Source organism: Chenopodium album, chromosome 16, assembly GCF_948465745.1.
Source record: "Chenopodium album chromosome 16, dcCheAlbu1.1, whole genome shotgun sequence".
Taxonomy (NCBI): Eukaryota; Viridiplantae; Streptophyta; class Magnoliopsida; order Caryophyllales; family Amaranthaceae; genus Chenopodium; species Chenopodium album.
Window position 1 is genome coordinate 288513 of NC_137849.1, and position 14284 is coordinate 302796.

The 14284-nt window shown below is 36.0% G+C and overlaps 2 protein-coding genes across 2 annotated transcripts; one reads left to right on the forward strand and one right to left on the reverse strand.

The window, feature by feature from the left end:
• The first annotated feature begins 1818 nt into the window (after positions 1–1818).
• LOC145585969 (uncharacterized) lies at positions 1819–8587 on the forward strand. Its single transcript, XM_081642659.1, has 10 exons — positions 1819–1979; positions 2052–2143; positions 2231–2324; positions 2411–2613; positions 3272–3403; positions 3517–3639; positions 3789–3920; positions 5824–6038; positions 6905–7058; positions 7394–8587. Exons 1-10 carry the CDS (start codon positions 1871–1873, stop codon positions 7610–7612), a joined length of 1473 nt encoding a protein of 490 aa, XP_081498785.1. The 5' UTR covers positions 1819–1870; the 3' UTR covers positions 7613–8587.
• LOC145585968 (polyadenylate-binding protein-interacting protein 7-like) lies at positions 8166–13285 on the reverse strand. The gene is made up of 6 exons (XM_081642658.1): positions 12990–13285; positions 11820–12667; positions 10434–10884; positions 10289–10359; positions 9394–9518; positions 8166–8877 (listed from the first exon to the last, which is right to left on the reverse strand). Exons 2-6 carry the CDS (start codon positions 12570–12572, stop codon positions 8574–8576), a joined length of 1704 nt encoding a protein of 567 aa, XP_081498784.1. The 5' UTR covers positions 12573–12667; positions 12990–13285; the 3' UTR covers positions 8166–8573.
• Positions 13286–14284: the final 999 nt, after the last annotated feature.

Sequence of the window (14284 nt, forward strand, 5' to 3'; positions counted from 1 at the left end):
AAGGTTAATTAAATTTATCAAAATAATAGGTAGTGGAGTATAAGTTTGAGGAGAGAGAAAAAAGTAAAGGGTTTTGTGGGGACCATTAGTTAATGAGAAAATACAAGTTTATCAGGTCTGATAAACATGGTGTGGGAATTATGGGGTATTTATGTCATTTCATTTATTTAATTGGGGGCATCTTTGTATTTTCATCCCTTTCTTCCTTCATTCTTCATTCCACCATAACCAGCCAACCCACCTTCTTCTTCCACATGAGCAAGCTGCACACCACCGTCACCATCGCCTGTGGCGCTTCAAAATGCTTAATTTACACCATTTTGTCCGAAGAGGTTGATATGACCTTAATTTACACCTTTTTTCTACTAGGGCGTCTTCTTGTTAGAGTCACGAAGCGGCGTTGGTGGTTGTTGAGGAAAGAGGAATAAGAAGAGGAAGGAGGAAGAAGAAGAGGGATGCGAAGAGGACCTTTCGGAGAGGAATTTGGGGTTGTGATGGTGATGGCGACTGCGACAAAAAAGGGAAAGCGGAGATGATGGTGGTGGTTCGTGGTTGACTGGCGAGATGACAGGGGGATAGTAATAGTATAGACCATTGAGATTGCAAGGGGAAGACGAAGATGATGGACATATGGTGATGCGGTGGTTCATGATGCTTTTTTTTTATTTTTTTATTTTTTAAAATAAAATAACATAAAAAGTGTATTATATTGCAAAGCATGGCCCATAAAAGAATTGATTAACATCTTTTCGTCTATAAGCCTGATAATCCGAGGTGTGCTCTTAGTTGATAGAATGTTATTTAAAAAGAGTGTTATTAAAAAAAATAGAGAGAAGTTACTAAAAAACGAAAACATTTCATTTATTTAAACACGACCAGAAAAGGAAAATGTTACATTTATTTAAACACGGATGGAGTAGCTAATAATATACATGTATGTTGTAGAACCGCTAATATCAATAGTAGTTCTACCATAAATGGTACACATTATTGATTAAACCGTTAATAATGCTAGTGGCTAATCAACTGATGCGCACTCGTTATTTACCCCTACTTTAATTCTGTCCCACTTAGGGCTTGTTCTCTTCACCTTATAAAAATAAGTTTCATTTCTAATAAGTTCAGATCAGTTCGAAAAAGTTATAATAAGGTCCAATAAGTTTAATAAAGTCTAATAAGTTGAATAAGGTCTAATAACTTCTCATAAATTAAATAAAGTGTAATAAGTTTCGATAAGCTAAACAAATTGTAATAAGTTTTAATCAAGTCTAATAATAAGGTCTAATAAGATCCAATAAGTTCTTATAAATTCAATAAGGTTTAATAAGTTCCAATAAGTTCAATAAGACTGTGTTTAGTTCACCGTAAAGAAATAATATTTAGTAAAAATAATTTAAGTTTAGTAGAATTAATTTCAGTTCAGCAAAAATAGGTGAAGTGAATGGAGCCCAAGATTTAATAAGTACAATAAAGTTTAATAAGTTCAATAAAGTGTAATAAGTTTAGTTTGTAAGTTCCAATAAGTTTAGATAAATTCAATTCAAGTTCAGGTTGAATAAGGAGAAGAGAACACACCCTAAACGAGCCTGCAGGGTGTCAAAACCACACCGACCCGACTCGATCCAAAATTGACATGGACAACATCCAATTAAAATTTGAACTCATGTAAATATAATACTTTAACTACCCAACTTTAAAAATTAAGCCGACCTCATCAAACCCGATCCGATTATTCAAATCGACACGTAATCAACTTGATGGTCAATTTAGAATAGAGAAGCAAAGTAAATTGAGTATTCATTTTCCGGTGGACTAAAGTTCGAAGTTTGCGGGCATAACTGGCAGTGGATGTTGGTATTGCCGTATTGGTATGGCAGGAGATACATCCGCATCCGCATCCGCTTCCACATCCACATCCTTATCCGTGACTGATGCTCCCTTTTCCGGCCTTGTCATTTGCGTCTCTGGTCTTTCTAAAGGTCTTTTTTTTATTCTCTTTCTCTGTTGATTGCTGTTAATGGCGTCAGATAATGATAATGTTGAATTGACAGAAGCAAGGAAGCAAGTTATGGAAGCCACTCTAAGATTAGGCGGTAATTACAGCCCTAATCTCCACCCCAATTGCACCCACTTGCTGGTTCAGATATCCTTTTTTCTCTTATTTATTAATGGGAATTCACTTGATTATACTCAATACTCTACTGTTGCTTCTTCTTGACTCTTTCTTCACAGTCTTGGGGGACACAAATTCGAACATGCGTTGAACCACACTCATCTTTTTGTTGTTACTCTTGGATGGTTTATTGATTCCGTCAACAATCATGGTTATTCCTTCATTTCTCTACTCTTTTTTCTAGAAAAACTCAACTTCCTAAACATAAATTCTTCATTCTTGGATGGTTTGTTTCAGTCAAGTTAGATGAATTACCCTATACAGTTTGGACCACCCCCAGGGAATGGGATAAGGATGCTTGTGTTTCGATAAACCAGAACCAGAAGCAGTTCCGACAAAACCAATTGCATTCTGGTTGTGGAGATATCAACAAAGTGTCTCATTTATCTGGCCACTCTATATTTATCGACTTGGATGTTTCTGCACAACTGCGCTGTAAGGTATCTTTCACCTTTTTTGTTGGCTATCTACTCTACCTTTATTAATATGCAGATAACTTAACTTAGTCACCACAGTATCAAGTACCCTTTCATTGATTAACTTAGAAAGCTCCTTTTCACCTCCTTCTGTAAGGAGAATTCGCCTTGCACTATCCTTTGAGAACAAACTTCAAATTCAAAATGAAATGCAGTATTACAATACTCTTTTAAAGATCTAATTTACTCAAGTAAGAGATGTATTTGCTTTATTTAGTTTAGGACTGAACACAAAGGTGGTATGCTCTTGGAAAACCATTTTGTGCATGGAACCATGAACCAATTGGATGCAACTAGGTTTTGCTATATCTAATCTTGGCATCACCTTGGTCCTTAGGAGTTAGCCGATGTGATACTTTTCACTATTATGTGCTGTTTGCAACCCATTTATCTTGAATTATGCATACTTATTCTTTTTTTCTCTTTGTATTTCTGACTTATTTTGATCACTAACACCTTATATACCTTTTCATTACAGGCACTAATCAATTTTGGAAATACTATTTTTCATACCTTAACTTCCTTATCCTAGATCCCTACACATGCTTCTTTCATTCTTTTAGATGATTGAATCAATGTCTTCTCTGATCGATGTTGATGAACATATGCTGACATATTTTAGGTTGTTGATGTGGCTACTCGAGAAGGTGCTGTGCTTGTTGATCAATGGTTTGTTGGTTGTGGTGCAAGCTATGTTGTTTGTGAGGGGTCATCCATACAAAGATATCTTGGACACTGTGATAACATTGTTAGCGTATGTATTGCAGTTAAAGTTATGTATTTTCCGCTTTAAGGCTGTGTTAGACATTTCTTGAAACCTAGGTATAGACTCCTGTGCTAAATTGATTCATGTAAAATATGTTGCAGCCCATGTGGATTTTGAAGACATCTAAAGAGAGATCTATGCAACGATTTGTTGGATTGTCTGCTGATCTGGCTAGGTATGTAGGAGCAATGCTTGAAAACCTTCAACATGTAACTGCAAGACAGGTATATTATACCTTCTAGCTGATTAAAATATTGATGGAATTTTGTAATGAGCCATTCTTTTTTTAAGAAGCCACGAGTGTTGTAGTTTATTTGTTACAATTTTTGCCACTTGGCTCATTGGACAGATTGTTGGTATGAATTTTATATAGGATGTTTGTAAAGAAAATTGCAATGATCACATTCCTATATGTGATAGAAGTAAACTAAGCCAAGAAGAAAGGCTGCAAGCGGCAAACCTTGCAAAGTTCGGCATTAGAAGTCGGCGTACCCGACGTTTGCAGGTGTGTAGAGTCTTAAACCTATTGTAATTATGGTGTTTATTACAATTCCTATTATAGTTCTTAACTTTTTATTCAAGGGAAGTTTGAAGTTAGGTGATGCAGCAAAGGAGCTCAAAACATTAAATTTTCTTGGTCCTCATAGTTAAATTGTCCGATATAAAGAGTGGGAGTAAATACATTTGTTTCTATATTTTGAATGTTAAAAGTTTAACTGTATTTAAGGCGTTTTTAAAACAAAGAAGAGTTTGGTTGAGCCCTACAAAAAATAGTATGAGGCATATAGACATAAAAAGTGTTGTTGAAAACAATTCTACTTTTGATCTCTTTCTCATTCATCCAGTGTAATTCTCTCTTAATTTTGCATATATTGACCTAATTTCCCTAATACTCTGAGGTTGCTAAGTTGCTATTTTGGGTCTTTTTGTATCCCGAGGGTCCTGGTACATATGGGAGCCATATAAGTCCTATAGGAAGTATTATCAGTTTCGAGTAGCAATAGTTGAGTATTTTTCTGTTGATGGCTTTTCCCCCAACAAAATCTATTGAAAGTTATAAGTAAGGTTTGGTTAGGTTCAGAGGTATCCATCCACAGCCACATCTAAGGCTCTAATTAGTCCAAATGTATGGCAATCCATCTTTGAATCCAAATTTGGTTCAATAATGCTCCAAGGCCACCAAACCACAAAATTGAATTATTTGCATCAAGTAAAATCTTAGATGATCAGTTTATCAAATTTTGTAAAGACTTATAAAAGGGTGCAGGTCTTTTGTATCCGCTTTTCTTGTTTTATCCAAATTTTACACTTCACGATGCTACTTTTTTTGCTTTTTATATCAATGATTCTTTAAGTTTATTTTTTTGGAGGCCTCTCTAGGTAGGTAAAGTTAGGAGCATACCCTGATGATGATGCCTTAATAATTTTAGAAAGGCAAAGAGCTTTTGTGGCTCATATGCCATCCTTTTGCATCTCATCACACTCATGGTTTTTTATCTTTCTGGAGAAAGTGTTTTGCTTCACATAAGTTTCATGGGTTTATAGTTCGCCCCTTTACTATATTAGAGCTACTGCAGATGTGCTTTTTGCAATTTTGCGGGTTATGGCAAACAAGTAGTTGTGGTTTGGATTTTGTGGCATGTGGTACATTATTTAGTAAAGTCTTCATGTATGGTCTCATTTCTAAGGAGCCATATTTTTCTTTTCAAGATCCATATTGCCATGAAATCTGCTTTGGGATAGAGTAACTGATGGTGGGGCTTTTAATATATTCTCACTCTTGAATAAGGAATTGGGACTATGTTTGTAGCTCTTCTCATTGATTATAACCTGTCCTCTACTCCTCTTGGTTGGTATACCCAATTTTTATTTTTCTTTGATTATTTTTCTTCAGAATTACTTGTAATTAGCATGATAGTTCTCTCAAAGTGATACGTTTTGGCCTCTTAAGGTAGTTTTTAAGTTGTGAAAACAAAATATTCATTCTCTTTGGACTTATGCCTTGTTCATTTCCATTCTAGATCATTTTTAACAGGAAGGTGGTGAAGGCAAGGATAAGTATAATGAAGGGTGGATTTTGTGTAAACAATAACAAAAGTGGTTTCTTGAAAAAGCTCTATTCAAAAGGTGGCCCTTAACACGAAATTCCTATTTGTGTCTTTTTTACTCAGTACTTTTTCAAGGCCATGATTTGGAGATCTGTTTGACATTCAAAACTTCGTGTATATGAAGATAACAATGCAAGTTTCTTTTAGCAGCAACTGTTTTAGTTATATATATATTTTTATATAAATTTAAGTCATCCACAAAATCCTGCATTTAGTTATCTAATTACAGGAATACAGGTGATTTTTTTTTTTTTTTTTTTTTTTTGAGGTAACCTGACCAGGCTTTGTTTTTGGTTGCAGTCGTGTCAAGTACCCTTGCGTCCAATCAACCCCAGCAGCCTTCTAGATTCAATCTGCTGGTCTATCTCCGAGCAAACCTCTAGGGCTTCTGTATATGCAGATTCTCTTACATCCCAAAATAACTTTGAGATGCACAAACATGGGCTTTCTGTTGAAGGGGATCATGTTGAATCTGAAGCTTCTTTCTCAAATTTATTACGACCACTTACCGAAAGGTTATTTAAACTAGCCCTTTTGATTTCAATTTTGATGATATCAGTCAACTTTCCCAAAATTTTGGGACTAAGGCTTTGTTGTTGTCATTGTTGTACCACTCCATACCAGCATTTCTCAAACCTGCATGAATTATTCCCCAGTGATACTCTAGAGGTGCTCTAGTTGCTTTGTCAGTTAGCTTATTTTAACCGGGTCCCTACTTGTGTTTTGCGAGGAGATTTACAATTTTAAGGGTCTAATGAGAATAGCCTGTTAGAACTTGGAAGTCACACAGTTCATACTTGACAAGCTGAAGAGGGACTATAGTAAGAAACATTCAAGCTCTCAATTATAGTGGATTAATTCATACATATCTCTAAATTGTCTCTGAAAAAAAAAAAAAAAAATTGAAAATTTGAAGTTAGCTACCTTAGTGTAAGCTTCTTGTGCAAATATATAAGACTAAGGCCCCGTATAAGTATGACAATTTTGTACCATGCCTTGGACAAGAGCCTTGCTTAGAGATGATAGGTTGATGTTTAATAAGTACAACAAAAATGTTGTATAGAGACGTTGAAGTAATGGTATATAGGTGTGTGCACACACTCTTAATAATGAGCATACGCGAGAATTCACACTGGGATTCTTTTTGTGTGGCACATGTATTTGATCTAGTACACGCACGCACATTCAATTCACATGCACACACACATTTACCGTCACAAAGAGGTCAAGAAATTTTCTAATTTTGATTGTAGCAAAATGATGTTAAAGTTGTGCTGCAATAGTTACGGGTATACTGGAAATGTATGTTAGCAAGATGTTTGCAAGTTATAGTAGCTTTTTCATCTACTTTTAACAACTTTTGTCATATGCTCTTTTGCAGCGAGGAGAATGAGTTAGTGTTTAAAAATCACTTCATCACCATACTGTATCCAGTTGATCGATTTGCTGAGTTGGGCCCTTCCTCAAGAACATATTTTAGTGACGCAGGATTTACTTGTCTGCAGTTGCTGGAGTTTATATATGCCTTCTACCAGGCAAGTATTGCTGCGTCTTTTTCATCAGTAGATTCAGGTCATGATAGGGATATAGCAGCTCCACAATAAATTATACCTAGAAGCTTGATCATATGTTCATTTACCATATGGTGGTGTTCAACTCTTTTTTCTTTTTCTTCTTGTTTCCCAAGTAATCCTCATCTTTTATAATGCTTTGGTCCCGTCAATTTGATATTATTTATTGCATGCGGAGTAGTTTTTTTAAGCTACCTTAAATTATCCATACAGACAAAATTTTGGGTGGTGGTTGTTGAATATCAGCCTTAACTTGTATATTCCCTGTTTTGAATGGGGACTTGTGATATTTTCTGTAGGAAAATATGTCAGATCGTGAAACAGAGGTTGCAATTCACACTGACTCAACGCATGCTGACCAGCTCCGATCAATTTATTGCAGTGAGAGAACAACAGAAGTTGGTTGCATGATGTACAAGCGCATTGAATTTCTAGGAAGCCGGAGAAGTTTTGAAATTTTGAAGCGTGTAAGTGGGGATAACAACAGCAATGTCTATGAACTTCTAATAAGAGAATAGGAAATTTGTGTAGTATAGTGCATGTTGATACGGAGTAGTTTGAAGGGGCCTGAAAGGGATTGTATTTATTTCCAATACCCCCATCCCCAAAAAGAAGGGAAAAAATAGAACTGAACAACACGATTTTATGAACGAAAATAAGCAAAGGCTAGCAAGTTCAGACTTATACAGTTGGTGCAACATATTGGCAACTGAGCAGGCATAATAAGCTTTGATCCAGAAAGTTAATTCAATTACAAACATGACAGTTCATCTTGTCACCTTTTAATTTATACTGAGTAAACGACCTTGGTTTCAGAAAGAATGTAAATAATTATGATCACTACCCTTAGTAAAGGTAATATGGCTATACATGTATGACGTAATCTCCATAGTGATCTATTGAACTATGAAGTGAGGTTGATGTATGGGTGAGTGGAAGCTGTTGATGCATTTGAAGGTATGTAATGAGATTCAAAATTTTTTTACTATGAAACCAAGGAAACTGTACTGTAGGACAGGAATGGGTGTTAAATTTGCATGCCACATTTAAGTAAAATTACAAAGACAAGGATTGAGCATATACTATAACAATTTCAACTAATTTGAATGAGTTCTATTTGATACATGTGAGAGACCTACTAGGAGAGGGGTTTGGAGCACATTTGGCAGGTGGTTCGGGGGGTGTTACAATATATTGTGCAACACACAATACAGTCCATATTATCCAAAATATGTTGCTGCCACTAACCAAAATAATACACGCCTGCCGCCATTTCCTCCTCTTTACCTATCAACATTTTCGTACCTTCTTATATTTTTGCCCCCCTCCTTTTTTTTTCCTTTGTTCTCTCCTGAATATGCACTAAATATTTATCTTCCCATGTACAGATGCACAAAAATGATGACTTAAAAGAGTGATGGATGACTTCTTGTGTGTCAACAACAAAAATCCTAATCATACACAAGTTTTTACCCTAATTCAGTATAGCACAACACGAAGCATCCCTTGCTGCGGTTCACTGAACTCTAGACCCTCCTCTTCAAGCAGGTAGCGCTGGACAGCAATAGGAAGTCTGGCAGGAGTACGACTTCCTCTGGTATGGTGTCCAGTTCCAACACATATATAAACATGCAGCCGCTGCTCAGCCAGCCTTGCTGCATTCCTCAACACACTCAACTCCTGCTTCAGCACATGAATAGCTTCACTCACATGGAGTCCATGCAGGTCTATTACCTTTCCCTGGCCTCTGCCACCACCCTGCTGATCTGGGCTAATCGGGTTTCTGCAGAATACCTTACTGAGGTCAGAAAACATAATAAGATCAAACAAAAGCATATAAGTGAAATAACCATGGCACACAAAATCAAAAAGCACACCTATTACCCTGCCCAAAGAAACAAAAGCCTGAAAAGCAATCACAAATATATACAGGCTACTCTCAGGCTCACAGCACAAAATTAGAACTGCAGCACTGTTTCATATCTCGAGAAAAGAACTGGGAAGGTATCTCCCCAGCCAGTTGAGCATTTGTTAATGACCAAGTTAAAGACCAATTTGCCAGCAATTGAAATTTTTTCATTCTGAATTAGAAGTGAAACAATATAAAGACAAGGTACTCTTCATATACACTTCCTGTAAATAGCTATGTCATATCCTTGTCACCGCTCCAATGTTAACCAATTTCTGCAAGACTATTGCATCTGTATCACGGAGTACTTCCACAAAAAACCGCATGCTAGATTAGCAGATAAATCAATCCACTCAACAGCTCAGTTAAAAAGAATGCATCACAACAAACCTCTGACGATATATAGATTCCTGAGCTTTGCTGTGAGCCGCTTTCATTTTCATATTGTGTAGCTGCCCATTGACACTCAATTCCTTGGCTAATGCTTTGTTTCCCATTAGGTAAGCCTGACGAGCCTGAAAAGACACATTAGATTGACACACAAACCTTGATCAATAAAGATAGTGTATCATGACAATAATCAAGAAAAGGGTTAAAGGAAGCAACGTTAGTAAAAATAGTATGCAAAATTCTAGTGTTATTAGGTTTCAGCTAACACAAGGCCCTCAAACAACCTGCCCCACTCCGACTTCAGAAATAGAAATAAAGTGCAAGAGGAATGTTAAAAAAGTATGATTTGTCAACTTGAAAACACGGGAGAGGCAATAACCTCCTTTTTTTATTATACACATTTTGTTGTAGATTGAATCCTCTAATAATGACAGACGAGAAGACATTCTAAAACTAACCTATACGCATGTCAGGACAACTGCAAACAATCTGTTTAGTCTTGAAGAAGCTCTAACATCAAAGTTATTCATCTTAGACTGACAATTTGAGAATATAGAGGCCACCTAGTTTTAGCTTATGCCAGCGCTGTTGATCCGACAATAAATCAATAATTTAGCCAAATGTTTCCATTCCCCCAGTCTCCATGCCAAATTCCACTACCATACATCCCTATGCCTCTCAAGAGACGCTAACCTAAGGGCAGGTAGAAAAATCAAATTTACATAACTATACCCATACAAATATACAATTGCTAGATTTCCAGCCAAACACAAGACAGATTGTCAAAGATTCTCGATATCCCAAAGTTCACAGATGAGAGATTCGGAGAACTAAATAAGGTCTCCAAGAAACAAGAGGGCAATGGCAAAGAAAAACTGCCAACTCATAAGCTTACCTGTTCAAAATACACGTTTCGTATACGTGCATGATCACGAGCTTCTTCACGGACTTCAGTATATAAGTTGCCTGTAATATTGATCAGTGTTAATATTAGAAATTTACATTGGACCCAAAAGGCTTAGAAGAGTAGAAGGAAATACCAACTGCTTCTCCAGTCTCAAGCCAAGCAGGAGCAGCTCGAGCAGAGCTACGGCCCTGCATCCTATCACTATAGGCACTTCTTCCAGCACCAGTATGATAAGAGCCTGAAAGAGCATGGGAGTTTCTACTTGAACCAACAGCAATATCAGCTGAACCACTTCTGTCATACTTCCACAAGCAAGGATCCTGGGGTGATAGCTTACGAACAGCTGAAGCAAAATCAGTGGCGCCTTTAGCACTTAAGGAAGAATTGGATCTAAACAAAAGCATATTGTCCTTTTCAGAGGATCCATAAGAATTAACATTTTGCTGGAGTTCGTCTCCAGTGTATTTCTGCAGATTGGTCTTATTGTCTGGAACAGGAAGTGCAGGGAAATCCATTGATGTCAGATTTGGAGCTGATAAGGTCTTCGAATTCATATTTTGATTAAAAGCTCCATCAACTTGAAGCTACAATGATAGGTAAAAAGTGCATCATAAATGTAGGAAAATATCACTAGATATCAATCAATAGGATGGCACAAAACATAATGGAATAGAAAGCAACAACTAAACCAAAATGTTTACAGCTGAATAAAAGTAGTACAGCAGAATCCTTGTGGTGAATGGTGTGATTCACGCATAATCATAATGAAAATAATTTCCGTAGTATTTCCAATCAGGCCAAAAGCTTATTTATTCTTGCATATGCTTATTCTTTGTTCTGCTTCATTCTTACTGAAAATTGTAGTAATGTCATTGCATTTTGGATGTAATATTCCAAGGCAGATTGCAAATGGGAACTTTGTTATCAAGTGTCATAAAAAAAAAATGGACATTTGTCAAACAATGCTCGAAAAGAAAACAATGTAGCCATTACGCATGTTAATACAACTGTCACCACTAAACACAGTAAAAGTATGAGCCAAATCTAACCAAACTACTAAGTTATAACCAGTAAAAGGGCCAATGATTTAGGTAACTCAAAACAGGCAAATCTAAAATTCATTTTAGATCTGATATACAAGGTCTGAAATTACTGTAATCTTAATACAGCTACACAGTACATCACATTTTTCTAACTAAAAAAAGAGCCAACGATTTTGATAAATCAAGATCTGAGTTTAACCATTAAAAGGCAGCACTAATTTAGATAGGACATAAGTGTTGAAATGAGATTCAGATTTCACACAAGATCAGTGAATTAAGGGCACGGAATTCCAATATGATTCACATCATAATTTCCAATGCCCACTTCATTTGACTAATCACAAATATGTAATAACAGAAACATCCAAGTAAGGCCAAAAGGACCCCCTATTATTGAATTTGGTAATGCTTGATAAAACAATCTAGTAACATAACTTAAAGAAAATGTTTACTTTGAGGTGAAGAATCAAGCATACCTCAAGCTGAGTTAGCATCTCAACCGTCAAATTGAGGTCACAGCCATTGGCAAAATATACCTCGGCCAGGCTTTCAGCAGCAAAACCTGGAAACTGTGACACAAGGAACTCAACAGGATTCAAGTCAGTGTTCTCAACCATGGCAGTTTCAGCAGCTATATCACTAGAATTGGTGCGTCTTGTAGTTTCATCGAAAGAGTTCCCATCTCTGGCATTACCAAAGTGATGGTCAGCACTGAGAAGTTGCATTTCCCAAGGCTTACTGGTTCTCTGAAGAAAACTGGTTGATGATGGATCATCAGCGTACACAGAAATGGGATACCCCATGTTATCGGAAAGTGCAGCACCATTTGTATGATGAGCAGTAAAGTCGAGAGCTTCATTCATCTTGTAGGGACTACCCAAGGAAGCAGAAAACCTAATTGCATCGGTTGCGGTGGCGCCAGCATGCAAAGACAAGGCAGCAAGAGAAAGGGTACCAAGTCCACGGTGGTCGTCCTCTCCAAGGACATTGAAGTCTGGAGTGATGTCATCAGGCAGCTGCTGCTGCCAGTACTGGCGGGCCTCTTCATCAGAATTGGTTGAAATAGAGGACTCAGATCGATCGAGTACCTGTTTCCCAGAGGATCCAGAAGCACCGGAGGAAGGTGTTCGAAGGGAAAAGGGGACAAATTCGGCGGCATTTGGATTGAGAGAGGTAGCCTTGCCCGGCGAACTGAGGTTGGTTGGAGAAACTTGTTTGGAAAAGCTCATAATTTACGAATATGGAGTAGAAATAGAGTTGCAAGTAGCGTAATTCCGAAAAGAAAAAAACAAAGTCTTAGCCTTTGTCAAAGACTACCCAAAACCTGATCAACATCAAAATTAGAAAGATTAAGTCCATACTAGGAAAATTCACATATTTGCAGAGGTGAATAAAAATCTGAAAACCCTAGAGAATTACGAAATTGAATCGATGAATCAGATTAGCAAGTTGAATTGATGAAATTTAAAAAAAAAAAAAAAAGAGTAGCAGGCGAAAAAGGAGATCTGAAGAAATTTGACAACAGAAATCGATGAAATGACAAGACACATGGTAATTAATAAAATAAAAAAGAGTGGTGGTGCAAGCAAGTAGTCTAGTTTATTGCAAGATTTAAAAAGAAAGAAGGCGATGAAATCGGAGTATACCTTTACGAAAGTCGATGATGAAAGATAGGAGATGAAAGGGATCCATTCCAATTCCAATTCCAAAATTCAACAATTAATTATACCAAACAATCCTGAAATTCTTATCTTTGTTCGTCAAGGAAGGAAGGAAGGCTCTTAGCTGAGCCTGCAAACCCTTGTAATGTTTGCCACTCGATTTTATCACAACTCTCTCTTGGTTTTACGACTACCACTACTCACTCTTTTTTCTTTTCTCTCTCTTCCCCTTAACTTATTACGACTCCCTCCCTCCGTAATCTCCAGTTTTCATCGTTGCAACCTAACATTTCATCATTATCTTTTTTATTTTTTTATTATTATTATTATTATTATTATTATTATTATTATTATTAATACTTGTATAATTAATCAACGTAGGGATAAATATTGTCATTTCACAGCTGGACGGACAGGATATCACCCACGCGCACCTCTTTAATGTGTCAACTCTACTCTCCGCATCCCTCTTTGCCTAACTTTGTACGTATGTTCATACACTAATTTCACTTTTATTTTATACTTTCTCCGTTTCTTTTTAGTTGACACGTTTCTTTAATCACGTTTGTAAATGCACAGATTCAATCGTTAATATCTTTAATTATGGATAAACAAAATTACAAAAAGTTGATATTATGAAAATACATACCATGACAAATCTAACAAGACCACACATGACCATATTTTTATTACGTATGAATCACAAAACACGGTTAAAGAGAAGTGTATGAATAGTGCTAAATCAAAACGTGTCAACTTAAAAAAAAACAGAGATAGTATACTTTATCTCTAAGTATTAATTAATTAAAATTATAACAGGGAAATATATACTTTTTTTACTAAGACATTTTCAACAAGTGCCCACAATTTTATTTTTTTTCGTGTATAAAGTCACTAACATTATTCAAAGGGGTATTGGTTATGTTATAGGAATAGAACTTTATTACTGTAGTTCCAATACAATATTTCATACGGAGTATGTAATCCCATTGAATTAATTTATTTTTCTCTTGAGTCAGGTCCCACCTAAAACAATGATGTTTTGATAAATTTTGTTAATCTATCTATCTATACTTCTATACTATATACTAAAGTAATCCCATAATTATCCCCAATAAAAATTTTCCTACTAAAAAGTTTTTTTTTTTTTTTTTTTTTTTTTTTTTTTTTTTGGTATTGAAAGAAGTTTGTTATATTTTAGTCTTATATTAAGGGAAGGAAATTAAAAAGTGTAGTAAAGAATAAAAAATGTAACGTGATATTATATAATACTACTTAAT